A 27,910-nucleotide genomic window follows, 5' to 3' on the forward strand; every position below is an offset into this window, starting at 1 on the left:
AGACCTTGTCCATTGGTGCCGTGGTCTGGATGCAATCCTTCATGGGATCATCACTTCCATGTTGAGTAATGATTTGAGACTGCTACATCTGTCTTTTCCTGTCTTTTCAGATGGTCATCTACCTACTATTTTGAACTGTAAGGCAGCCTCCACGAGAACATGTGAGCAAGGTCATTCTCAGCCTCTTCTAATGCTCTGTAGTAACTGCAGCTGCCCCTCAAGCTCAGAAATCCTAAGCTGATGCAATCAGCTGATAGCCTTTGAGACAGATAAAGCATCCTTAAGTTTCTAAATGGTGTAGTCATTGTTAGAAACAGATCGCAGTTCCCATCCATAACTAGAAAAAAATTTATTTTTAGAATGTAGGTTGTATAATATTTAAACTATTAATTTTATTAATTAGTGCCCATCATATATTCATAATCTCTAACTACATAGACCTCACAAGGAGTCTAGTTATATAAAACTACCCAATTATTTCCTTTTATTAACATTCCACCCGAGGAGGAATTTCTTCAGCCAGAGAGTGGTGAATCTGTGGAACTCTTTGCTGCATAAGGTTGTGGAGGCCAGGTCATTGAGTGTCTTTAAGACAGAGACAGATAGATTCTCGATTAATAAAGGGATCAGGGGTTATGGGAAAAAGGCTGGAGAATGGGGATAAGAAAAATATCAGCCATGATTGAATGGCGGAGCAGACGCGATGGACCAAGTGACCTAATTGTGCTCCTATGTCTTATGGTCTCATTTTCAGGTCACCTTCCAGGTTTCCTTTCCTGGAGAAAAGGGTCTTAGCATGTTCAAGCATTCCAGATAAGCATCCCCCCCATATGTCTGATCTCAAAATTGTGAATCTTTTCTGCATCTTTGCTGATGCCTCTACGTTCTTTTTATGTTAGAAAGACACTGCGTAAGTGTGGTCCAACCGAAGCTGGATAAAAAGTTAACATGTCTTTCCTCCTATATACTTTATTTTTCTTTTCATGTGGCCATATTAACCTCTGATGCTATTTCTAATGCTTTGTGTGTGTATACACAAAGCATTAGAAATACACTCTTTGTGTGTGTATACGCAAAGTATTAGAAATAGCATTAGAGGTTAATATGGCCACATGAAAAGAAAAATAAAGCATATAAAGTCTTGTCTCCTAAACTCCATTTCGGCTTACTATCCAAGCAACTTGTGACCTTGTTCTTCTTACCAAAACGTGCTACTTCATCCTCACAAATTGAAATTTGCCAACTGTATGCTCATTCTTCAAGTTTATTAATTTCTTCCAATATTTTATTGCATTCTTTGTATTAACTAGATCCCCAAATTTATTGTTTGCAAGTTTCGAAGTTGTACTTCTGATTCCCAAGTCCGAGTCATTAAAATAAATTGTGAACAGTGGTCTCAGTAATATTTCCCACCTTTTGCGAGTTTGAGTAGCTACCCTTACTCTCATTTACTCCCATTTTACTATCTGTGCCTGACATTAATTTCACATGTTCTGACATTAATTTCAAGACTATTTTGTTTATGCATTTTAAGCCTACATTATGATTGGTATTTCCTAGGTATTAATTTACACTTATCTCCTTTATTTTCCATTACTGGACCCAGTAATGATTCCTTGCATGTTCAACTTCTTCCTGGATGCAGTGCAACAAATCCATTTCTTTCTCACCTTTCCCTCCCAGTTTATTTGCAGTAATTGAAATCTCACATGATTATTATTTCAGGTGTTTTACACATTTCATAAAATTGCTTCATATTTCTTCCACTATTACATCTGTAGAATATATCTATTAAATTGATCAATCCTTTATTCAGCATTTTAATCCACTTGGAAAACTCACAACATATTAACAATTTTACCTTAGATTTGCCTTAATATTTCTAAAATCAGAGTGAACAGATGGTTCTGTTACAGAAAACACTTGCTACAATAATAATGAACAAACATGTTACATTTTTATTTCACCTTCTCCCCAAAATGTTATTTTATTCCATCATCTAAACTGCAAAAATTCTCAAAAAACCTTGCTCTTCAGGTGCAGCGTATTAGTTGCTCTATATCTTCTCCAACTAACACAAATCTTACAAGCCTGAAAAGCATGCAGCAGCAATCTACTCAACCAGGGAAATAACAAGTACGCAGGGTTGAAAAAAAAGTAACCAAATTCACGTTCCCCTGCAGTTTCTATTAAGTGTCAATAGACAGCAAATCAGAAGTCAGCAATTCCCTTCCCAAACATTCTTCAGGCATGCTAAAGCCAATGTTAACACCTCTGTACAAAAGCAAAATATTCCAATGCTGGAAATTTGAAATAATAGAAAATGCTGGAACCACTCAGCAGTTCTGGCAATGTTTGTAGAGAAAGGAGCAGTAAACTTTTCAGGAATTGGATCTTCATTTTCTGTTTTTATGGCACATCTTTTGACTGGTTACACAGGCAAGAACTATTAACCCAACAAATAATAGGTTAATTCACACAGAAAGTAAAGTCAGCAACATTTTTTCAATTGTTGCCACCAGTGAAAGTTCACTAGAGGTTGGTTTTATTTGCAAAGATATTGATTTATAGGGTGGCATGGTGGCACAGTGGTTAGCACTGCTGCCTCTCAGCACCAGGGGCCCAGGTTTGATTCCCAGTTTGGGTCACTGTCTGTGTGGAGTTTGCACATTCTCCCTGTGTTTGCGCGGGTTTTCTCTGGATGCTCTGGTTTCCTCCCACAGTCTGAAAGACATGCTAGTTAGGCCTGAACAGGCACCGGAGTGTGGCGACTAGGGGAATTTCACAGTAACTTCATTGCAGTGTTAATGCAAGCCTAACTTGTGACTAATAAACTTTAAATTTAAACTTTAGCTGTGTCCCCTCTTGATTTCTGCCACCTTAGGGATATTTGGTTCCAGCTTTCACAAGAAACAATCTACCAAATTCAAAATATTTGATGATACACTCTGATGCACGAGATTCCGTTTAACTATTTTAATGAACTGTACGTTATATTAAATATTACCTATTGATTGTAACAGACAGAGGTTTACGAATTGAAGCATCCTTAGGCACACCAGTAATTGGTGCATGTATTTTAGAATCTGAAAGCACCTCTCTTCCCAAGCCAGTCTTTATTCCTTGGACACTTCCTTTTCCCCTCGTAGGGTTAGTTGTTCTCCGGCTCCCTTTTCCTGGCTGGTTCGTGTACTCTGGTTGCCTTAAAGTTGCTTTAGGTTTTCCTAAAGGAAGGAGAAGAATACATTATAAAATAGAAAGTTAAGCTTGGGTCTCAATTAGTCAGACTCATTCACCAAACCACAAGAATAAACTTGGACACTAATAGGCAGCATCAGGTAAGTGTTTCACAATGAAAATCAGGTCACAATGCCAACATAGTGGATTCAATATTACTGATGCTTCATAAGTCGCAAATTTAAAATAGACACTACTTCTTTCCTCCCATTATTCCCCTGAGAAAAATTGACACCACACTAACAAATGCATGAATTGCAGTGATCATTTGAGTGAATATCCATCGACAGAAATTTTGGATGAAAGACAACCAGATAGATGAGATTTGTGAAAGATGGTTTGTTAAAGATGCTTTCGATCGATAGATTTTGCAAGACTCAAAGTCTTTTCAAATGTGTCTCTCACATCTATCATAATTATTATTTTGCAACTCCAGAAATGTGCAGATTTTTCAAAATAGATCAATTCCACAAAAATGCACCATTCTATGTTGCAAAACTTACTCAAATATTAAAACTGGAATAAAAATTACAATGTAGAAAAATATATACCTTTACAATTAAACAAACAGCATAACAAAGGTATAAAAGTTTCAATTGGAACGAGAGATTAAATCCCAAAATAGATAGAAAGAATTACCAAAATAAAGTCAAATGAATGTTGCCAGGCATGGCTAAGATGGAAGGTAAACAAATTTGACCCCAGAAGCACCCCGTCAACTAACAGTTGGCAGAATAAATACCTGGCTAACCTGGAATAATCCAAACTAATGCCAACAGAATCAACCTGCAAGTAAGGTAAATAGAAGCTAAAGTAAAGAATAATTCACACTACTCCTCATGGAAGCCTTCTGCACACTACCTACACTTTGTGTACTTTAGGAAAGAAAACAAAATGTCGGAATTTCATCCAAAATGGCCAGAGTACATTTCAAATCTGAATGATTCAGGCTTTAAATTCTTCCCAAAAGAGATATGGTAACTTGGTCACAAATAGGTAATTGAATGCAATGTGATATTTAAACTTCTTTACTTATAAAAGTATGAAAATACAGTATAGCATGGTCTCAGGACTGGAGGCAGCACGTTACACTAGCGGTAAGACTAAACCTGCGAAAGCCTGTGCTACAGTGTTTACTCGTGCATGTTCACACCTGCCAACCACATCTGCATATACATTCAAATAGAAAGATGCTTACAACAACACTATGACAAGAGGATATTCTTCATGGCGTATGTCAATAGAGAAAGTATGCTGTCTAGTAGGACTGCATGCATTGTGATGACAGTAGTGCAATTGGTAAAAAACATGTGTAAGGGGAATGTTTAAAAATTCAGCTTTATTTTGCAGGCAGGTGGTATGTCTGGTAGGATTGCAGCTCAGATTTTGGGAATGTAGGGAATTACTAATTTCAATCATGCAAGTGTTTATTTTAAGTAGAGCTAATGAACTTTTGTTTATTTAAGTTCCCATGGGATTTCTTATTTGAGTGAGTGCCATGGTCATGAGATGATATGGTTAATGTGCAGAATTGGATCTGCAGCACTTATGCAGAAAGCAGTTGTAGCTGAAGCCTGACTGGAGTCACAAAGATTTTGTAGGCATTTGGGACTCTATTGAAAGCTCCAAGAGGATTAACAAATGCTAAAACACACATGCCTGGGTTTGCTAATTGTATTTATTTAAAAGTGGGTTTGACCTATACATGAATGTAGCTTTTTCAGAACTGGAACAGTCATCAACCAGAATGTTATTTCCCTTCATTTTTAAATACTGTTCAATTGCTAATGGTTAAGCTGATTCATTTGTTATTGTATTTAAACTGTGTTATGAAATAAAACACTTGTTTCACTAAAAAATATCCCTAGTTCATCAATGGAATCATTCATGGAAAGAAATATCTAATTTTCACATTTGTGCCAAAATTTAAAAAATCTTGGTCTGGTCTCGGCTTACTAATGTAACTAAGGGTTCCAGTCTGGTCCTAACATTATACAGTGACTTCTTGCAAACAAGTGGTCTGAAGAGTTTGCCACCAAAGGTTCACTTGAGAAATCCGAGGAGGAAAACAATGAGTTCAAGGTAGAAGTCCAGTCATTTATGGATTGAAGCCAAGCATGCAATGGTATGTTTATGGAATACACATCTCTACAATTCACTGAAGAGTGCAGGATCTGATAATATAATGCATGCAAATAGGGTATTCATATCAAACAATACTTCTAGCAATCTGCTTCAAGAAATATTGTTTGAAATAAGAGAAATCGAGGAACAATGTTTACATGAGAACTACAACCCAGAAAAAATGAGATATCGTTCTCTTTTCTAACCACTAGGTAAATGAGGGAAAGTTACTAACTCATCACAGACGATAAAGGTCACAATTAGCCTGTATGCCAAAATATCAAATATCAATCTCTAAACAAGACTGCCACAGATGAAAGTTACCTGAACTGCCTGGCCTCCTACCTCACCCAAATTCAGTCAACCTTCACCTTCTTAGTCTAAACTGCCACTGGGTCAGACCACAAGCAGCAGCTGATTTTTATTGTGGCTTATGAGTTTGCATTGCTTTCACTATGTGTGGTAAAGCAGGCATATTGTGCTGCCATCAGCAAATTTTAAATATTTTGGGAAGAAGCACCAGTTTCCTAAAAAAAATTAAAAACTCTGCTTCAACTTGGGCAATAGCCCAAAGGGTGCAAGATTACCTCGCCATCTTAATTTTATAAAGCTGTCCTTCATAGGCAGGTGATGACCAGAGTTGAGAAACTGCTTTTCTGCAAAGCAAGCTGCCTGATAACTGCACTTTACAATAAAACTGTTCTTGGCCCTAGTAATCACCCTTAACAACTGTTACGAATGCAAAAAAAAATTGCTAGCATCAAAAATTAAGTTGCTCCAAATTTTAACATCTCAATTCACTGTGTTTAGGAAACAGGCAGTTATTACAGTGAGCTCTGAACATAACTGAACAAAGATCTCAGTAGTGGAGGAGGCAAGCTTTATATATAATGCTAGCAAAGAGAAGAAACTGTGCAGAGTCTGGAACCTAGTCAAGGCTCAAGCATCACCACTCGGATTCCATAATATTGTGGTGACACACATTACATCGCAACTTAGTGTGCTACTCCAAATATATCAGATAGAGTTTACGTAATTCCACTGTAAACATCATCTTTGCATTTATGCTTTGAAGGGCAACAAGGTGCCTTGACATTGAGGAAAAATGTTGAAATTCATCCGCTTTGTGCTACCCAAAGTAGGAAGTAGTTATTGTGCTAATGAAACACTGTGGGATATTCTGAGAATGTGAAAGGCATTAGAGAAATGCAAGTTCTTTACTTAGTGCTACTGGGAGATCAAAGAGCAAAATTGATTCAACTTGGCCTACTTGGACTGGAACAACAAAAATTGCAACAATGTAGAATAAAGGCAGCTACACATTACTGGATAAATTTTAAAATCTGACTTTGACACAGACTCATTAATTAACCGAATTTTCAGAACAGAAACCACTTGGAATTTAGATCAAAATATTTACACTCAATCTTGTGAGATTAAACTTCAAATCACACTCAGTGATTTGTCTAAAACCAATGAAGTTTTAGAACCACAATGGCAACAATGAATTGGAACTTAGTATAGAGATCAAAAGATGGACTTGATATATCTTAAGAACTTTAGCTTCAACTAACTTAATGCATAATTTTTTCAGAAGAATTCACATACTAAAATGTTGACAATGGCTGTGCTTGACTTACCAACTTGGGTGGCTGGTGGAACACGTTTTAACCGTACTTGGGAATTTACCAATGTTTGGCCACCATGCCTCTTCTTAGGGCTGCGTTGACGGGCCACCAGTTTCGCAATGTGTGCAATTTCATTGTTAATAGTAGCAAAACAAACAACCTATGGCTCAAACAGAAAAATAAATCAATTTTTGGGATTGAAGTTTTTTTTTAAAAAGGGAGACTTATTTTATGATCTGCTTGATTATGCTTTCTGAAGCAAAATCCAGAATCAGTTTATGTTTTCCATAACTATATTAAAAACCCACATTTCATGTAGATCCTGATGCCAAACCTTTGTCAGCTTCCTGCTTCATCATATTAGAAAATCCACATAAAATACAAGCTCAGATTTGCTATTTGGCCCTTGAAGCCTGTTTTGGTATTCAACAAAATCATGGCTGATCATCTATCTCAACTCCATCCTCCTACACTATTCCCTTATCCTCAGTAGCCAAAATATATAATCAACTTCTGTCTTGAATATACTCAATGACTGAGCATCCACAGCTCAACTGGATACAGAATTCCAAAGAATCAAAATCTTTGGAATGAGAAATTTCTCCTCATCCCAGTCCTAATTGGCTGACCCTTTATTATACGGCTGTAACCTGTGTTGTTAAGTTTCTTAAGAATTTCATGTTTCAATGAGACCACGCCTCATTTTTCTAAACTCCATGAAATACAGGCCTAGTCTACTCAAGTCTCTCCTCAGAGGACAATTTCCTCATCCCAGGAAAAGTCTAGTAAGCATTCACTGCACTCTCTTTAGCAGAAGTTTGTCTCTCCTTAGATAAGGAGAGAAAAACCATACACACTCCAGGTCTGGTTTCCCTGTATGTCAAGCAATGACTATTTCTAACAAGAGAGAATCTAACCATCATGCCTTGATATCCAATGGCATTACCATCACTGAATCCCCCAATATCAACATTTTTGGGAACTTATCATTGACCAGAAGCTGAACAAGACTAGCTATTTAAATACCATAGCTACAAGAACAGGTCAGAGGCTATGAATCCTGTGGTGAGTTACTCACCTCCTCACCCTCCAAAGCCTGTTCACCATCTACATGGCACAAGTCAGCAGTATGGTGGCATATTCTCCACTTGGCTGGATGAGTAACAACAAGCTCAACTCCATCCAGGACAAAGCAGCCTGCTTGATTAGCATTCCATCCACAAACATCCAGCCTGCACCACTGATGCACAGTGGCATAAGTGTATATCATCAACAAGATGCACTGCAGGAACTCACCTAGGTTCATGGATAGCACCTCCAAAACTACAACTGCTACCATCTAGAATGACAAAAGGTAGCAGATACATGGGAACACTACCATCTGAAAGTTCCCCTCCAAGCCACTCACCATGTTTACTTGGAAATATATTGCTATTTATTCACTGCATCAAAATCATGGAATGCCCTCCCAAACAGTACCATGAGTATAACTACACATGGACTGCAGTGTTTCAAGAAGGCAATTAGGGATGGACAATAAATGTTGGCCTCATCAATACTCCCACATTCCATGAATGAATAAAAATAAAAATTACATTTGTACAAGAGTGTTTACAATCAGTTATGTCTCTTTCTAGTCTACTCTCATGTTCACTTTTGCCTTTCCATTTCAATTTTTTGGTCCTCTGTTGCTGAAGTCTAAAATCTTCATGTTTCCTGCTTGTTTTGGCAATGCCATCTGCCTCTTCTTTTGATCTAACAGTATCTTTAATTCTTCTAAGCCAACGTTGTAGAGCTTGTGCCTGAAGGGAATACATATTTGATGCAAATTATGTATTAATTTTTTAAATGCTATAACTTATTTTTCAATGTAGTTTCCCAAAATACTTAGCATTATGCTATTCGTACCTATGTATTTGCTTTATTCTGAATTTACTCTAATTCAAATTTAGTACAAAATTCTATCATATTATATGGCCCCTTTTCCCTAGCGGACCCATAACTAAAACATTATTAATTAACCATCTCGTATCGTGCAAAACCAGATCCAAAATTGCCTGTCCTGTGGTCAGTTTTTCAACATACTATCTAGAAGACTATCTTTTGTCAATTCCATGAATTCTTTCTCCACAGTCCACACTATAACTGCACATTTAGTTTACCTGTGCTATACAAAAGACTGAACTCCCCAAGATGATCATAATACTGTTATATGCATCTTAAATTTCTCAATTTGCCTTGCACTAAAGCTATTGTTGGACCTAAAAACATGGTCTACCATTTTCTGCCACTTGCCATTTGTTAGTATCCCCACATACAGTGTATATGCTCACATTTATGATGTAAATTGGTCTTGCTGTTAAAAAGGTGCCTCAATTTTGCATTTTCTAGCTCCTCCATTTGTACTGTGGAGAACTTCCTTCTTATACTGAATTCTACTCACCTATATTTCTGTTGAAGCTATATAAATTCAAGTCATTATGTAGCCTACAGGCAATGAGTTGTTCCACAGTCATCATTCTGCGAGAACCAAGCATATCAGACTATCTGATCGAACGTACACCGTTGTTCAGTCTAACTCCGCCCTCATCTCATTTCCATGCAAATAGTTACCAACAGACACTAGTAGGCAGTGATCAGACATATAAGTTTTGGGATTTTGTTTTTCTTTTCCACTCTTGTAAATATTAAAATCAACAGCCACTCTGAGGTCATCTAATTCAGCATTCATCAGTGAATAATTTGAGTAATTCTTGGTCTGTATAGCTAAGTACCCTTACATTTCATAGTTAATTAATTTTACCAACTTCCTTCTTCCGAGAGAGAACATTTCTTCTGGGGTATATTTCTATAGTTTTGGATATCCTCCAGTACTTCACCAGAAGTATTATTTTTCATGTGAGCCTCCACAGCAAATGTGAGTTGGCTGCGGCACCCAAACATAGCACAGACCAAGAGATTGAACCTGGAACCTTCCTGCCTTATGCAGCTTAGCTACCCACAGCTTTAGTCAGCTGTTTCTTTGTTAGATTGACAATTTAGTCAATTGTTTCTTTACAGTTTATTTTCGATATTTAAAAAATATTCATCTTCAAATCAAAGTACAACTGTAGTAATCGTTGGACTTCCAACTTCACAACAACTGTAATGTTGGCATGGACCCAGCCTCCCACTCCTCCAACACGAGATACAGATAAACTACAGACGGTCAAATTAAGCAAGAAAGATGGTGTCAATGATTGGTTTGGGCTGTTTTGAGTTTCCTTTAGGATGAGGTACATTTTTTCCTGTAAATTCTTTGAAATGACAGAATTTGTTGGGCTCTTGAAACAGATTAAAAGGACATAGGAAACCCCAATACAAAGAAAAACACAGTATAAGCCAATCAGAAGTTGAACAATCAACCTAAAAAAATTAAGAATAATGTCACTGATTACATTTCCCATTGGTCTGACGGATATGTTGTGTTACTACATTGCAACTGTCAGAAAAGCAACCAATTCAATTCCTGATCTGAAGGGTGGGGGTAAGGAATTGTGTCCAAGAGAAAAATGAATCTTTAATCAATGTCTTACCTCACCATTTTTATTAACTCCAAACTTCACAACTGAAGGAATGCTTTTCAAGTAGTTTTCAAGAGTTGGAAATCCAAGCTGTTTATGAGGGATTACTTCACCTGTGAGTTGTTTATACTCTCCTTGCAGCTTTGTGAAAGCCACACCATCTTTACTCGACTGCAGGACTGCTCGGAGCATCTTAGCCACCAGATCCTTCTCCGCTTCTGTCATTTTTGACCTTAAAAGCCATATATAAAAGTTACATGCATAAACATCAATTAACAGTCATTAAATATTTCAAAAGAAGAAATATTTATTCACAACAACTCACGTTATATAAGTCCTTTGTGAACTGATGATAAATTAAAACTCTATTACACACCAAATGAAAACATGTAGGTTATTGGAAGACAACTAATTTTTTTAAAATTCACAATCACCTTTAAAATTTTCATGCCACTGTCTCATAACAACACAAGCAACAAAGGTCTCAACACACAGCAGCAATGCAAAATGAACAGACAATTCAACTCCTAAGTTTACTCTTTCATTCAATTAGAGCATGGCTGATCAGCATCTCAAACTGATTTACCATTGACAAGTTAATCAAACAAAAATCTATCAATCTTGAAAATTTAACTCGCACCCACATTTTTCAGGCAGACTGTTAAACGAGATAAAGGGTGGGAATTTCCAATTTTGACACGTCTGCCCTGCTACAAATGAGAATATAGAATTTGGCATTCCAGTCAAAACTCCAGCCGCTTACATTGCACTGGAGAATCCCAGCCATGAATGAGGATGGAGATTTTTGGCAAAGTGTTGCTTGAATTCACTTCTAGATGGCATAATTCCAATTTTAAGATTGTGCCCCTTCATTTCGGAATGTCTCTAACAGAAAAAAAATCTCTGTATTCATTCAGTTGAATTCCTTTAATGTTGTCAAAACTTCAATGAGATCACCCCTCCACGCTTTTAAGTTCAACGGAATACAACCCAAAATTATGCCTTATCCTCATAGGATAATGTTTTAAGACCTAGTTTGATCCCACTAAAACTGTGCTGTGTCATTTGCAAGGCCAATATAACTTTCTGAAGTGAGAATGGAAAAAATTGAATGTAGCACTCCAGATGGGCAATAAGAGCATTCTGCATCTAAAGGACAATTATTCCCCACTACATTCTAGCCCCTTGAAATACAAAATAAAATTCCTTTGGCTTGATTTTTGTTTAAATTGTATACCTAAACACTAGCTTTTATTAATTTCTGTACCAGGATGCAGAAACCTTTTTGCTCTTCTGCACTTCCCAACCTCTTGTGGTTTGGAAAGTCTGTCATCTAAAGTAAATGATCCATTCTACGGCCCCCAGCCCCCCCAAAGTCTGACTATCCAGTTAAGTAAATGGGAATTCTGAAGTCTCCAATCATAACTCCAAGTTGGAAACCTTTTTCACAGGTGTGGGGGAGAAGGGGAATTGCCAGTCGGAGTTGAAACTTGCTGGACAATTCCCACAGAATCCTTGTGCTGGGACTTCAAAGTGGTCCCAAGGCACATCCGGTCTCTAAATATCATAAGAAGTCTCACAACACCAGGTTAAAGTCCAACAGGTTTATTTAGTAGCACAAGCCACAAGCTTTTGGAGCACTACACCTTCATCAGGTTGTGCTCACAAACAGGGAATATAAAGACAGAAATTCAATTTGCAAGATAATGGTTGGAATGTGAGTTTTTTTAAACTGCATTCCAACCATTATCTTGTCAGTTGGGTTTGTGCCCTGTTTGTGAACACAATTCCCACTCACCTGATGAAGGCATAGTGCTCCAAAAGCTTGCGGCTTGTGCTACCAAATAAACCTGTTGGTCTTTAACCGGGTGTTGTGAGACTTCTTACTGTGTTTACCCCAGTCGAATGTTGGCATGTCCACATCATGGCTCCAAATATCAGCAGACCAGAAGATGTGGGCCAAACTGTCATTCGAGTCATTAACAAATATGGTGAAATGCTAAGGCCCCAGTACTGATCTATGTTTTTCCCCATTTTGTACTTCACACGTTTTAGGACTGTTCAACCATTTTTCTCCAAAATTAGGAAGTAAACTATATTTAAGGATTGTTTTGAAGTAAAATGTATTCACACATTTTTAAAATATAAATGATGATTAAAATACTCATAGGTTAAACTTTAATCTTATTCCCCAAACACCTACAACAAAATGCAATTGGTTAACTGGTCTTGGAAACTCAAAGATATCAAACCCATTGTTTGGGAAGGTTACATCTACCAGGCATTTGGCAAAAGGTCTTCAATGTTGGTTTTAGTCTATGTTTTTAAAATTCATTATCAAGATTAATAAAGCCAGCCTGTATTGCACTAATTTCCCTCAGGAAGGAGACTGCAGCCTGTGAGGAAGTTGCAGAATTTTGATTCAACAGTAATTACGGAATGGTGATATATGGCTCTGTCAGTTTGGTATATGTAACTTGTAGCTCTGACAGCCCCTCCATGCACCTGCTATCCTGGCGCTTCTTGCTGGCGGTGACCATGAATTTGAGAGGTGGCAATGAAGAAGATTTCTACAGCACTTCCTGTGAATAATACAACACTGAAACCATAATATGCTGATGGTGGAGGAAGTGTATGTTTAAGCCACTGGATGAGATGCAGTGTCCTAGCAGAAGCAAAAAATAGAAGCTACAGAGACATATGGAGTCAAGTTTTAAAACCAAAAGCAGCACCGGCAAATTTTTGCCAGACACCAAATACAGGAGACTAACTGATAGTCATTTTTAAATAATTCAGTACTGATGTGGTGAAATGTAGTTCATTCATTATTCTGTAGAAAGGTAAGATGACAAAGCGTAATGACTGAATTAATTAAGCCCGATCATAGCTGCTATAGTTTGTTTACCTGAAGTGAAATAAAGTAACAATGTCTGTTGACACCACCGCCAACCAATTAGTTGGAGATGGAGTGGGATTTATGGAAGGACACACAGCAAATATGAAACTATTCACAGAACAGTCTGTTTAAAAAGCACAGCTGCAGCAGATCTTGCAAAATGCAGTAGATGCAGAATAGTTATCCTACAAATGATGCAAGTGAAATCAATCTTGAAATTACCCAATCCATCTCCATTCTAGCCAGGAATAGCAAAGTCATGATAAGCAGTCAAAGTGGCTCAATGATTTGCACTTGGGCTCATCTTACCAGGTGCTTTTTTGATTGAAATGCATGCTAAACATATGAATATCTGGCCCAGGCCACAAGGGAATAAAAGTCCTACACCCCTGGTTACCCTTGTATAGAATCTTAGACTGGTTTCAATACAGCAGGCCATTTGACCCATTCTGTCCATGTCAGTTTTCTTACAAGTTACTTAGTTAGTCCCACAGCCCTGCTTTTTTCCCCTGTAGCCCTGTAACTTTTTTCTCTTTAGATAATTATCCAACTCTCTTTTGAAAGACATGATTTAACCTGTCTCCACCACACTCTCAGGCAGCACATTCCAGATCCTAACAGTTCAAAGTATAATAAAAGGTTTGCCTCACTTGGACATTTAGCTTACATTGATGTCCTCCGGCTCTTGGCCTTTCTGCTAATGGGAACAGCTTCCCCCGTCCACTCCGTTCATGAACATGTCTATTAAATCTCCTCTAATCTTTTCCCTGAAGAGCACAACCCCAGCTTCGACACTCTAGCCTCGGAACTGAAGTTCTTCATCCCCAGAACCATTCTTGCATTTGTGCACCTTCCCCAGAGCTTTCAAATCCTTCCTAAAGGGCACAACAAAGCAAACATAATACCTATGTGACAGCTCAGCATATCCTCCTTGCTTTTATACTCTATTCCTCTATTTTATACAGTTCATGATCCGTTACGCCTTTCTCAATCTGCCCTTCCACCTTCCAAAACCTTGTGCACTTACACTCTCAGGTCCCTCTGCTCCAGAGCCCCTTTTGAATTGTATATTTTTTATATTGCAATTCATTACTTCCGATGTATCACTGTACACTTCTCTGCATTAAATTTCAGCAGCCACATGTCCACCCATTCCATGAACATATGTATTCTTGAACTCTATCTTTATTCCTCTCACAATTTGCAATACTCCTGAGTTTTGTGTCATCTGCAAATTTTGGAATTGTGCCCTGTACAACCCAACTTTTGATCATAACTATAGATCCAGAAAAGAAATGACCCAAGTACCAACCTCCAGGGAGCGCCACTGTATACTTCCCTGCAGTCCAAAAAAAAGTTAACATTCACTCTACTCAATTCCCTGTCATTTTTATTCCATGGTTGAATCTGTTATGTGGCTGTCTCAACCACCTTTTGGAAATTGCCGTACACCACGTTACCCTCCTGAAACCTCTCCATTGTCTCATCAAAAATCCAGTCAAATTAAACACCTTTAACCAAATTAAAGACTTGGTGGCACAGTTCAATTGCCAGCTTGGGTCACTGTATGTGTGGAGTCTGCACGTTCTTCCTGTGTCTGAGTGGGTTTCCTCCCTGGGTGCTCCGGTTTCCTCCCACAGTCCAAAGACGTGCTGGTTAGGTGCACTGACCATGCCAAATTCTCCCTCAGTGTACCCAAAGAGGCACTGGAGTGTAGCGATGACAGGATTTTCATAGTAATTTCATTGCAGTGTTAATGCAAGCCTACTTGTGACTAGTAGATAAAACTTTAACTTAAAAACCTTTAACAAATGTTGGCTTTGTTTAATTAATCTACATTTGTCCAATTGACCATTGTCCCAGATTATCATTTCTAAAAGCTTTCCCAGCACAGAGAAAAAACTGATTGGCCAGTAGTTGCTTAGTATATCCTTGAACTCATTTTGAACACGAGATAAAAACTAGGGCAGGAATTGGATCTGCTCTACCAGTCAATAGGATCATGTTTGATCTGATGTCATCTTAACTCCATTTTCCTACCATAACTCTTGACTCCCTTGCCAAGTAAAAAGCTGTCTAATTTAGCCTTGAATATAGTCAATGACAAGAATATAATGTTTGCAATTCTCCAATCCTCCAACATCACCCTATTCCAAGGGAGGACTGGAAGATTGTGGCTGGTGCCTGCACAATTTCTGCTCTTAGTTCCCTCAGTATCCTTGAATAAATCTGATCTGGTCGTGGCGATTTATCAACTTTAATACAACCTGCCTTTTTAATACTTGCACTGAATCAATTTTTAGCCTTGTGCAACTATCTCCTCTTTTGTATGATTGTGACAGCATCGATTTATTGCCTTGGCAAAGGGTCTAGTGAGAGTGGGATGGAAAGAAATCAGTATTAGTAATGAAATGGTGCTGAGGAAATTAAAGGGCTTCAAGGCTGACAGATCACCAGGGCCCGATGATTTACGTCCCAGAATATTAAAGGAAGTTGTCTTGGAAATATTGAATGCATTGGTGGTCATCTTCCAAAATTTTACAGACTCTGGAGGGGCTGGGTTACGAGGAAAGGTTGGAGAAACTGGGACTATTCTCCTTGGAAAGACGGAGATTGAGGGGGGACATGATAGAGGTATATAAGATACTGAAGGGAATAGATAGAGTCAATAGTGAGAGACTGCTCCCTAGACTGGGTACAAATACGAGAGGTCATGATTTAAGGGTGAGGGGGGAGAGGTATAATTTGGATGTGAGAGGAAGGTTCTTTACGCAGAGAGTTGTGGGGGTATGGAACGCGCTACCGAGTAGGGTGGTGGAGGCAGGAGCGTTGGACTCGTTTAAGGTTCAGTTAGATAGGCACATGAGTGAAACGAGGATGGAGGGTTATGGTAGGGGCTATTAAATAAGGTTAGAACCTCGGGAGACACCGGAAAAGCAGACTTGTAAGATTAACGTTTTTGTCTTTTATTCCGCAGGTGGAGGTCCACCTCGTTGTCAAACGAGGGGCATGCACACGGTGGGTGTGCATGGGCTGCTCTTGGAGGTTCCGGGAGTGGCCTAGTACTTCGTGTCGGTGTGTGTGCTTGATCCTGGACCGGTAGACAGGCGCTGCAACAGCTCGGTGACTAGCACTGCTAGCTGTGCAGATACATGGATTTGGGCCTGTGTCTGTGGGAGTTTGTGCATTCTCCCTGTGGTTGCGTGGGTTTCCTCCAGGCGCTCCGGTTTCCTCCCACACCCCAAAGATGTGCTCTTAGGCTGATTGGTTTTACCAAATTGACACTATTCTCCCCTGTTTCTGGCTAAGTTAGGGGTTCCATTTGTAGACACGCAGGGTAGAATAGGTGTAGGGTGATGCGGCGGCGCGGGCTCGTTGGGCCAAAGGGCCTGTTTCCCGTGCTGGGTTGTTCTTTGCTCTTTGTTGTTCTTTGTTCTGGAGCAGTTCCTACAAATGGGAGGGTGACAAATGTAATTTTTCGATTTGAAAAAGGAGGGAGAGCAAAAAGGAAGAATTACAGACTAGTTAGCCTGACATCAGTAGTGGAGAAGATACTAGAGTCTATTATTAAAAGATGTAATAACAGGGCACTTGGAAGTATTAACAAGATTGGATAAAGCCAGCTTGGGTTTATGAAAGGCAAATCGGGCTTAACAAACCTATTGGAGTTTTTTGAGGATGTAACTAACAGAACAGGTAAAGGAGAACCAGTGGATGCGATGAATTTGGACTTTCAGAAGACTTTTGATAAGACATGAGCAAAATTAAAGGAAATGGGATGGGGGGGAGGGGCAAGGTATTGGCATGGATTGAGAATTTGTTGACAGACAGGAAACAGAAAGTCGGAATAAATGGGTCTTTTACCCAGTGGCAGGCAGTGACCAGTGGGGTACTGCAAGGATCAGTGTTTAGTTCCCAGTTGTTCACGATGCATATAAATGACCAGGATGAAGGGACCAAATGTAACATTTCCAAGTTTGTTGGCAACACAAAGCTGGCCTGAATTATAAGTTGTGAGGAGGATGCAAGGAGACTTTGAGGTGATTTCGACAAATTGAGTGAGTGGGCAAACATGGCAGATGCAGTACAACATGGCTAAATGTGAAGTTATAAACTCTGGCATGAAAAACAGAAAGGAAGAATATTATTTGAATGGTGATATAATGGGAAGTGTGGATGTACAAAAGGATCTGGGTGCCCTTGTACACTTGTCAACCAAAGTGGAGAGGCAGATGCAGCAAGAAATTATGAAGGCACCTGGTTTGTGGGCCTTCATTGCAAGAGGATTTGAGTCCAGAAGTAAGGATGTTTTACTACAGTCATACAGAACCTTGGTGAAACCACACCTGGAGTAGTGTGCGCAATTTTGGTCTCACTACCTAAGAAAGGATATAATTTAGGAATAGAGGGAGTGAAGCAGAGGTTCACTGGGCTGATATCGGAGTTGGAAGGACTGTCCCATGAGAAGACATTGGTTCGGTTGATTCTGTATTCATTACAATTTGGAAGGATAAGGGGAGGTCTAATTGGAACGTATAAAATTCTAAAGGGGATGAACAGATAAGATGCAGGAAGGATGGTTTCCCTGGTTAGGAATCCAGAACCAGGGAACAGAGTCTCAGGATACAGAGTAGACCATTTCAGACTGAGATGAGGAAAGATTTCTTTACTCATAGTGTAGTGAACCTGTGGAATTCTCACGCACGAAAGGCTGTGCGGAGGCCATGTCACTGAATGTATTCAAGAGACAGATTTTTTTTCAATTTTATTAGCAATCATATTAAATGGTGGAGCAGGCTTGAAGGGCTAAATGGCCTACTCCTCCTCCTAGTTTCTATGTTGCCTTCTATACTTTGGCCATGCCCTTTGTCTCCTTAAGGGCCCTCATTGGCCCTATTCCTCCCTTTTATTGTTTAAATGCCCGTTGAAGACTTCTGCATTTCATTTTATATTGGTTTTTTGAATCTTGTCATAATCTTTGTTTTCTTCACTGTCTCTCAGAACTTAGAACATTTACCCTGGTTCACACTTCTTTTAACAACCAGATATTACCATCCACACCCTTTGCTCTATTTTGCTTCCTTTTATCATCTAGGAAGATCTGGCTTTGTTTGTTCTTTCTCCCATTGTGGGAATGTGCTTTGACTGTATCTGAATGATACAGTCTTTAAAGGAAGCCCATCTTTCAATTATAGTTTTGCCTGTCAATCTTGGTGTCCAACTGATTGAAATTAAATCCATTCTCATCTCATTGAAACTGGCCCTTCAATAGTTATTTTTACTCAGATTGCCCTTTGCTCGAGATAATGGGCAATACAGATATACATCTATACACAATGGTTTCAGACCATTTATAAAAAGTTACTATCAGTGCTGTCCAATACAAATATTCATTTCTTAACTGTTGCTTTACTGAATTATGAATACATTCTGGAGAAGATTGAGATAATTTTTCATGAATGCCTTCCAGGACTGCATTAGCCATTATAAAATGACTGACTCATTCAAACATACAAAAGCTGAGCTCAATGCAGACCAAGAGATTGAACCTTAGATTTTCATCTAGCCGACATCATTGTTTCATGGATATGTAGCTAGCGACAAATACAAGTAGTATAGATTAGGCAGAAACTACCAGCTCAACTCCATTGAGTACGCAAGCCTCTAAGCCTCACCCAAGCTCATTTATGTAGGATGCAAGTGTGCTCCATGTTAATCTAGATCAAGTACAAAAACAATGAAGTATCCAATGTTTCTCTCCACTTGACCTTGAGCAGGCCAGACATGCATTAAGGGAAGGTAGAATCCTTTGCAAATGGCTTTGCAAAATCCTTTGACTAAGCATCACAACCGCTGGAAATGAACACCAGTTAGGCCACATGCAAATCACTACTTGAAAAAAAGTTTGTACACAAATGAGACATTTTCTTACCTGTTCCAATAAAAGGCATTCAAAATCATTCTCCACTCATACTTAAACCAGCTGTCCAAAGCAACATTTATGCACTTCACGTTTTCAACCTGAAGTGACTAAATCGTACAGCAGACTTCCACGTCTGCAGAATAGTGCTATCCTGATCACAGAGAAGTCCAGAAGTCAAATTAATTAGAATTCCAGTTGTTTAAAAGAGCTCAATAAAAGCACAGAACAAATAGTTTTCAAGGATAGGCAATCTGCACCTGTAGATTAACTTGAATTTGCAAATGAAGTTGGGGCCAAAAGTTCTTCAGTAGTGGAGCAAAGATGATGGAGGCTAAAGGTGACACCAAAGGTCCGACTGAGCAACCAAGAGGAGCTTAATTTAGGAGCTGCTAGCAGAGGAGCCATCTTAACACAGATAGGTCCCACAGACAGAAATATGGTGGATGACTGGGTAAGTTGTTTTACTTGCGTGGATGGAAAGATAAAATATTGTCAGGGCACAGGCCTGGCCAGTTTTTAAGATGGTACTATAGAGCAGGTAAACATAGCATTAGAAATGATGAGGGTTTTGATATCAACCTTTTTATTGATCACAACTTTACCCTTCAAGTAACCAGATCAAAATCACACAGTTCTCTCAAACAGCTATTTTAATCAAGTTATATAATCGAGGTTCCTGTAAAGTCACAGATCAGTGCCAGTAACCAGCAAGAGCCCAGAATTCAGGAATACACAAGCAGTTCTCGTTTCAAATTCGATTACAATTAATTAGCAGATACCAATCAAGGTATAAAAGTTATCTCTATCCACTCAGTTATTAAGGTTACATCATTCATAAGGCACAGATATTAAAACCAATCACAATCACCTCATGCTTGCTTAATTATAATAGCCAATCAATGTGAAGATTTAGTCACGTTAGCTGACCTAATTCATCACTGTTAGAAGTTATCAGTGATGTCCCAGTCAATGTCTGTGGATATCAGTCCCTTCTTCCAGCTCCAGGTGTCTGATTTAATGAATTCTTTCAGACTAAAGGTCTTGGTCATCTGTGAAAACTTTTATAAAGACCTTTTATTTTCTCATAGCAGCTTATGTGAATTTTAAACTTGTGTGATTATTAACCCTTTCAAAAAAGTCTTGAACAGTGCTGTGAATTAATATTGGATTTGTGCGTATGCAATTTTTTAACTCATACACAATGTATAGTAAAATACTCAGAAAATTCAATCTTTGAAATATGTATCCTCTGGGCAGAGAAGCTTATTCAAAAAAGATTCACACTGACTACACAGAGAAGCTTCCATGATGTTCATCAGTATCACCATTCCTTAGTAAACATCAGGGTCTATACTACTATGGTAGTTTGTTTAGGCACGAAACGAAAGTAAAACTAATCACAAAGCTAATCCTGCCCCTTGCCCCAAACACAAAGTGGGTGACCTGTAGTACAGAGGATAAGTATCATTATGAAGACAAGCCTCCATTCTACACAAGAATATTCTGAAGTTGCAAAATTTAGAGCTGATGCTATCTTTAGGAATGACGTGGAGATGCCAGCGTTGGACTGGGGTAAGCACTTTTAGAAGTCTCACAACACCGCGTTAAAGTCCAACAGGTTTATTTGATAGCACAAGCATTTCGGAGTGTTGCTCCTTCTTCAAGTGAGTAAAGAGTTGTGTTCACAACAGGGCATACATAGACACAAACTCAATTTACAAGATAATGGTTGGAATGCAAATCTTTACAGGTACAGACAATGTGAGTGGAGGCAGGATTAAGCACAGGTTAAAGAGGAATGAACTGTCTCAAGCCAGAACAGTTTGTGAGATTTTGCAAGCCCAGGCAAGTCATGGGGGTTACAGATAGTGTGACATGAACCCAAGATCCCAGTTGAGGCCACCTTCGTGTGCAGAACTTGGCTGTTAGTTTTTGCTCGGCGATTCTGCGTTGTCGTGTGTCGTGAAGGCCACCTTGGAGAACGCTTACCCGAAGATCAGAGGCTGAATGTCCTTGACTGCTGAAGTGTTCCCCAACAGGGAAAGAACACTCCTTCATGATGATTGTCGAGTGGTGTCCATTCATCCATTGTCGTACTGTCTGCATGGTCTCGCCAATGTACCATGCCTCAGGCTATCCTTTCCTGCAATGTATCAGGTAGACAACATTGGCTGTGTTGCCAGAGTATGTACTGTGTATCTAGTGGATGGTGTTCTCACATGAGATGATGGCATCCGTGTTGATGATTCAGCATCTCTTGCAAATTGGGTCCTTCAATTTGGAGCTTTCAATATATCATCAATGAAGATTAACATCTCACCAAGGCCATCCCCACACCTTCTTGCCTTCAACTACTGTACAACCTCAAACAGACCATTGTCTGCAGCAAACTTCCCAGCCTTCGGGAGAACAATGACCATGATACCACAAGCAAGACGTACCAAATCACCACATGGATGCCATCACCTCACACGAGAACACCATCCATCAGGTACGCAGTACATACTCTTGTGACTCAGCCCATGTTGTCTATCTGATACGCTGCAGGAAAGGGTGCCCTGAGGCATGGTACATTGGCGAGACCATGTAGACCATGTCCATACAACAATGGATGAATGGACACCGCTTGACAATCACCAGGCAGGAGTGTTCTCTTCCTGTCAGGGAACACTGCAGCAGTCAAGGACATTCAGCATCTGAACTTTGGGTAAGCATTCTCCAAGGCAGCCTTCATGACACACAACAACGCAGAATCTCTGAGCAGGGACTGATAGCCAAGTTCCGCACATGAGGGCAGCCTCAACCAGGATCTTGGGTTCATGTCACACTATCTGTAACCCCCATGACTTGCCTGGGCTTGCAAAATCTCACTAACTGTCCTGGCTTGAGACAGTTCACACCTCTTTAACCTGTGCTTAACTCTCTCCACTTGCATTGTCTGTACCTGTAAAGACTTGATTATCTGCAAAGATTTGCATTCCAACCATTATCTTGTAAATTGAGTCTGTGTCTATGTATGCCCTGTTTGTGAATACAGCTCTTCACTCACTTGAAGAATCATAGAACCCTACAGTGCAGAAAGAGGCCATATGGCCCATCGAGTCTGCACTGACCACAACCCAGGCCCCACCCGCATATCCCTACATATTTTACCCATTAATCCCTCTAACCTACGCATCTCAGCACACTAAAGGGCAATTTTAGCATGGCCAATCAACTTAACCCGCACATCTTTGGACAGAAGGAGCAACACTCCGAAAGCTTCTGCTCCCAAATAAACCTGTTGGACTTTAACCTGATGTTGTAAGACTTCTTACTGTACTTACCTTTAGGAACAATAGCATCAGCAGCCATACTCACGTGCTAAAACACAGATTAGCATGCAATAATGTGCAGTAAATATCTGAGTGTTGCTCCTGTGACAATCTTGTGTAAGCTTTCAACAGGGTTCCAAGTGAGTGTTTCTCTTGCAAAATGATTTCTAACTTGCTTGCCAGGCAGCTTCTCTACATCACACCAGAGAATGGACTCAAGTATCATTTTACTGATAAACAAGCCCCGAATTTGGACATGGAAAGCTTCTGGTGCCATTTTCTTAAGAAGGTAGAAAGCTGCAGTCATTAAGAAATAACTAATTCCCTCAAGAATGCTGCTTAATTTGTGACAGTGAGACCACAAATCAGTTCAGTTTAGGTTACCAACAAAAACAAAACAATAAAGTACGGAAGAGGTGCAGGAGAAAAAGCTCTTCACCTTGAATGCCAGCGAGAGTATCTAACTATAAAAGGTCATTTTAATTTGAGCACTTTTAACATGCAGCAGAATACAAGGTGGTACAGATCAATAAAACTGAGCAGCGACAGATCAGCCATGATCTTATTGAATGGCGGGGCAGGCTCGAAGGGCTAGATGGCCTTCTCCTGCTTCTATTTCTTATGTTCTTATGTTCTTATAAAACCGGTGAAAACTTTAGGATAGATGCCAAAAAGAACTAAAAGAAGTAAGTGATCAAGGTTTGGGATAGTCTTCCACTTAGACACATTCAGCAGAATGATCCATGACATATTCTAGCAGGAACAGGTGAACAGCTCTATGTTTTACTTTATTTCATCAGATGGATGCTAAAATGGGCCATACCTATATTTTGATCAAACTTGAAGTTCCGCCATTGATATATACAAGAATGCAACACAGCGTTTGAGTGGATAATTTACATATGAAGTCTTTTATGGTTAGATATTAATAACTTGCATATTTTTGTTGTCAAAGTGCATTGGGATTCCTTTAAGTTCCATCCCATGGAAAACATTTGCTGTGCTGTGAAGTCCAGAGGTCCCACTCAGCGATCAAGAATTTGGAAAACCAGTAAATTGAGGTTTAGAATGACATGCATTTGTAACCTGCTTTAATTATGTAACATCTGGAATCTACCTTGTTGCATCCCTCTGGGTGGTTCTGTTCCTAACTATTTCAGTAGGGAGAACATCATTAGTTATCAGGGAAGATCTAATAGTCAGAAATTAAGTCACAAAATACAATTTGCAAAAACAGAAACTAGGAGGAGTGGGCCATTCAGCCCTTTGAGCCTGGTCCACCATTTATTTTGATCATGGCTGATGATCAAATTCAATATCCTGATCCCCCTTTCACCCCCATGTCCCTTGATCCCTTTAGCCCCAACAGCTATATCTAATTTCTTCAGGAAATCAGACAACTACCTTTGGGCTCAACTACATTCTGTGGTAATGAATTTCACACATTTATCACCCCCTGGGTGAAGAAATTTCACCTCACCTCAATTCTGATAGGTTTACCCCTTGTTCTCAAAATATAACACCTAGTTCTGGACTCCCCCTAACATATAATCTTGTTTCCACACTGTCAGTTGATAGGGTCCTGTAAAACCTGTCACACAATAAGACAAGTTTGTGTTAGTCATCTGGAAGATTACAGAATAATTAAGAATTTTTGTTCCGTAAATGAGGTAATTTATCTCAAGCGATGGCTGAATTAAATTGGACAGCGTGGAGGAACTTGAACTAACTTAGTAGATAGTTCCACAACTAAGTACAATAATATTGCATCAAGATCAGTCCTTTATTCTTTGAAGACAAATATAATCTGCGTTTAGGGCACATTTGGACTTTAACTGTGGCAATGGAAAGCGTTTTCGTCACCACTGGAGTTATGCAGCTTGAACAGAAGAGAGAGATGCTGGTGTGGAAAATAACTCACCACCCACTTCCCCTCAGAGACGACACCTTCAAATGTGATATACACTCCACAACTTAATAGGACAAAACCAAAACCACTTCAAACTGACACCAAATTACAGTGTGAAAAAAAAGTTAAAATAAAACTAACATGATGAGTGCTCCAAGATTATTTTAAGCTCGTTTCTGAACAACGTATAAATATAAAGCAAAGGCATCAGACACTGCTTAAGGGAGGTGACAAAAGATCCATTTGAAAGATAGTCTTTGAGGAGCTTTTAAAGGAAGATGGCTCGAAGGTATAAGAGTCTCAAGCATGAAGATGGAATGCTTGACCGTCAATCCAAGAGCTGCAGGAGCAGAGAATGGGAGCTGAGAAGTAGGACTGGAGAAATTTGTAGAAAGTGGAGCAATGCTATGAGGGAGGGGAGGTCAGAAGCTAGTAAAGAACAGTGATAACAAATTATAGGTGAGCAAGAGTTAGCACAGGGTAAACAGAATGCAAGTCATAGAATTCAAGGTAAGTCGGAAGTTTATCAAGTGTTTGAGTTTAAGAAGGGCGACAAGGAGAGTGTTAGATTAGTTGAGCCTGAGGCTGGTTAAAGGTTTAGGTCATGATAAGAGTATGAAAGGATGGATTAGGCAACATTGTACCTCCTTATAATCAACACCAAGTGCATGAAGTAGAGTTCAGCTATCAAAGAGGATGCCACACACAGTTAAGAGGTTTTGCTTAGGCACAATGAAATAGCACAAAAGCCCAGTTCATTTGAGTACTGCTGTGACAGGGTCCTTAAGGAAATTTGGTTGAACAATGGAATTCAGATGCAGTGAGGGAAAATGCACTGTTCTGGTCTTTAACAGAATAAGGAGTAGCCTGAGAAAAGGAACAAAAGGCAAAAGACCTGTCTTTCAGTCCAGAAGCATTAATTAATAAGAACGTAAGAAATAGGAGCAGGAGTAGGCCATCTAGCCCCTCGAGCCTGCCCCGTCATTCAATAAGATCATGGCTGATCTGTCGTGTCTCAGTTCCACATTCCCGCCCTCTCCCCATAACCCTTAATCCCCTTGCCTATCAAAAACCCATCAACCCGCATCTTAAATATATTTAGCGAGGCAGCCTCCACCACTTCAACGGGCAGAGAATTCCAGAGATTCACCACCCTTTGAGTGAAGAAGTTCCTCCTCAACTCCGTTCTAAACCGCCCCCCCTTTATCTTGAGGCTGTGCCCTCTAGTCCTACTTTCCTTTCTGAGTGGGAAGAGCCTCTCCACCTCTATCCTATCCATCCCATTCATCATCTTATATGTCTCAATGAAATCTCCCCTCATTCTTCTAAACTCTAACAAGTACAAGCCTAGTTTATTCAGCCTCTCCTCATAGTTCAACCCCCTCAACTCCGGTATCAGCCTAGTAAACTTCCTCTGCGCTCCCTCCAAGGTCAAAATATCCTTGCGTAAGAGCGGCAACCAAAACTGCACACAGTACTCCAGCTGCGGCCTCACCAGTGCCCTATACAGCTGCAGCAAGGCCTCCCTACTTTTATATTCAATCCCCCTCGCTATGAAGGCCAGCATCCCATTAGCCTTCCTGACCACCTGCTGCACCTGCAGGCTGGGTTTTTGCGACTCATGCACAAGGACCCCGAGGTCCCTCTGCACCGTCGCATGCTGCAGTTTTTCGCCATGTAAGTAGTAGTCCTTCCTACCATTATTCCTACCAAAGTGGACAACTTCACACTTGCCAACATTAAATTCCATTTGCCATTTCCTGGCCCATTCGCCCAGCCTATCTAGATCCTTCTGTAGACTCTCCACACCCTCTGCGCAATTTGCCGTTCCACCAATCTTGGTGTCATCAGCAAATTTCGACACCATACACTCGATTCCCTCCTCCAGATCATCTATATAAATGGTAAATAGCTGAGGCCCCAGTACTGACCCCTGGGGCACTCCACTAGTCACCAACCGCCAATCCGAATAGCACCCATTGACCCCCACTCTCTGCCTCCTATTTGACAGCCAATCCCCTATCCACGCTAACACCCTACCCCCAACTCCATGTCCCCTGACCTTCTGTAATAACCTCTTGTGAGGCACCTTATCAAACGCCTTCTGAAAATCAAGAAACACCACATCCACCTGCTCTCCTCTATCCACCACCCTAGACACATCCTCATAGAACTCTGATAAATTCGTCAGACACGACTTCCCTTTAACGAAACCGTGCTGCATCTGCTCTATCAAACAATTCTCCTCAAGATGCCTCGCTATTTTCTCCTTGATCACGGATTCTAACATTTTACCTACAACAGACGTTAAACTAACCGGCCTATGATTCCCTGCCGTTTGCCTGCCACCCTTCTTAAACAACGGTTAGGTAATTAGGTAAATAGAGAGGCGTTTGGTTGATGAGTTTTAGGGTTTCCAGTTTTGTCTAAATTAGAGTAGTAGTTTAAACAAGGACCAGAAAGTATAATAACCTAGTATAAAGCTGGTCTCAGGTATGACAGAGCAGATTTTGTGTCGGAACCTTCCAAGTTTGTGGACAGTGAGACCAATCTGAGCGAACACATCTGCAGGAGATGTTTCTATCTCAAAGCTCTCTAGTTAAAAATCCTTAAGCATGAGAGTTAGATAGATTTGGCACTAAAGAAAAGGGTTTCTGGACAGTTCTAACCAGAATATGGTTAGATCCCAGAGGGGGGAAAAAAACAAAGGTTTAGGAAAGGGAGGTTGTGATGATTGGGGAACTGGGAAGCAAGGATTTTGTCCTAGTCTGCCTAAAAAGTACAATACATTTTTCCCTCCTGTAAGGAAGAGAAAGGCTGTAGGACGGACAGCCACAATGGACAAACGGCTGCCCAGGCACAGGCTGGGAGAATGGAATAGGAATCTGGTAGTAACTGGGGACTCTAATTGGTGGAACAGATAGCATCCTCTGCAGCCGAGAGCAGAATCTCTAGTGTCAGGGATATCTCCTTGGAAAGAGAATAGGTAAATACAGCTGTTCTCGTCCCTATTGCAAAATAGAAAATAGGAGTATGCCATTCGGCCCTTTAAGTCTGCTTCACCATTCAGTATGATCATGGCTGTTCATGCAACTAAATAGTCCAATCCTGTCTTGCCGTTCGCCACCTTATATTCTTTGATTCCTTTTGCCCCAACTCCTCCTTGGAAACATACAATGTTTTGGCCTCAACTGCTTTCTGTGGCAGTGAATTCCACAGGCTTACCAGTCTCCATTTGAAGAAATTTATCCCAATCTCTGTCCCTAAAGACTTACCCCTTACCCTAAGACAATGATCCCTGGTATTGGACTCCCCC

At 39.9% G+C, this 27,910-nt stretch overlaps 1 protein-coding gene across 3 annotated transcripts in view; it reads right to left on the minus strand.

Annotated features, from left to right (window-relative positions):
• Positions 1–27,910, minus strand: part of LOC145342976 (tudor domain-containing protein 7-like) — a 152,429-nt gene that overhangs the window by 97,120 nt on the left and 27,399 nt on the right. For all 3 annotated transcript variants that reach the window (XM_080188662.1, XM_080188663.1, XM_080188661.1), the window contains exons 2-4: positions 10,565–10,784; positions 7,002–7,149; positions 3,008–3,224 (exon numbers count right to left, since the gene is read on the minus strand). In XM_080188662.1, coding sequence (XP_080044788.1) covers positions 3,008–3,224; positions 7,002–7,149; positions 10,565–10,777 — 578 coding nt within the window. In that variant the 5' untranslated portion in view covers positions 10,778–10,784. The remainder of the gene's footprint in view (positions 1–3,007; positions 3,225–7,001; positions 7,150–10,564; positions 10,785–27,910) is intronic.

This window comes from Carcharhinus amblyrhynchos, chromosome 5 (genome assembly GCF_965287045.1).
Source record: "Carcharhinus amblyrhynchos chromosome 5, sCarAmb.v2.hapA, whole genome shotgun sequence".
NCBI lineage: Eukaryota > Metazoa > Chordata > Chondrichthyes > Carcharhiniformes > Carcharhinidae > Carcharhinus > Carcharhinus amblyrhynchos.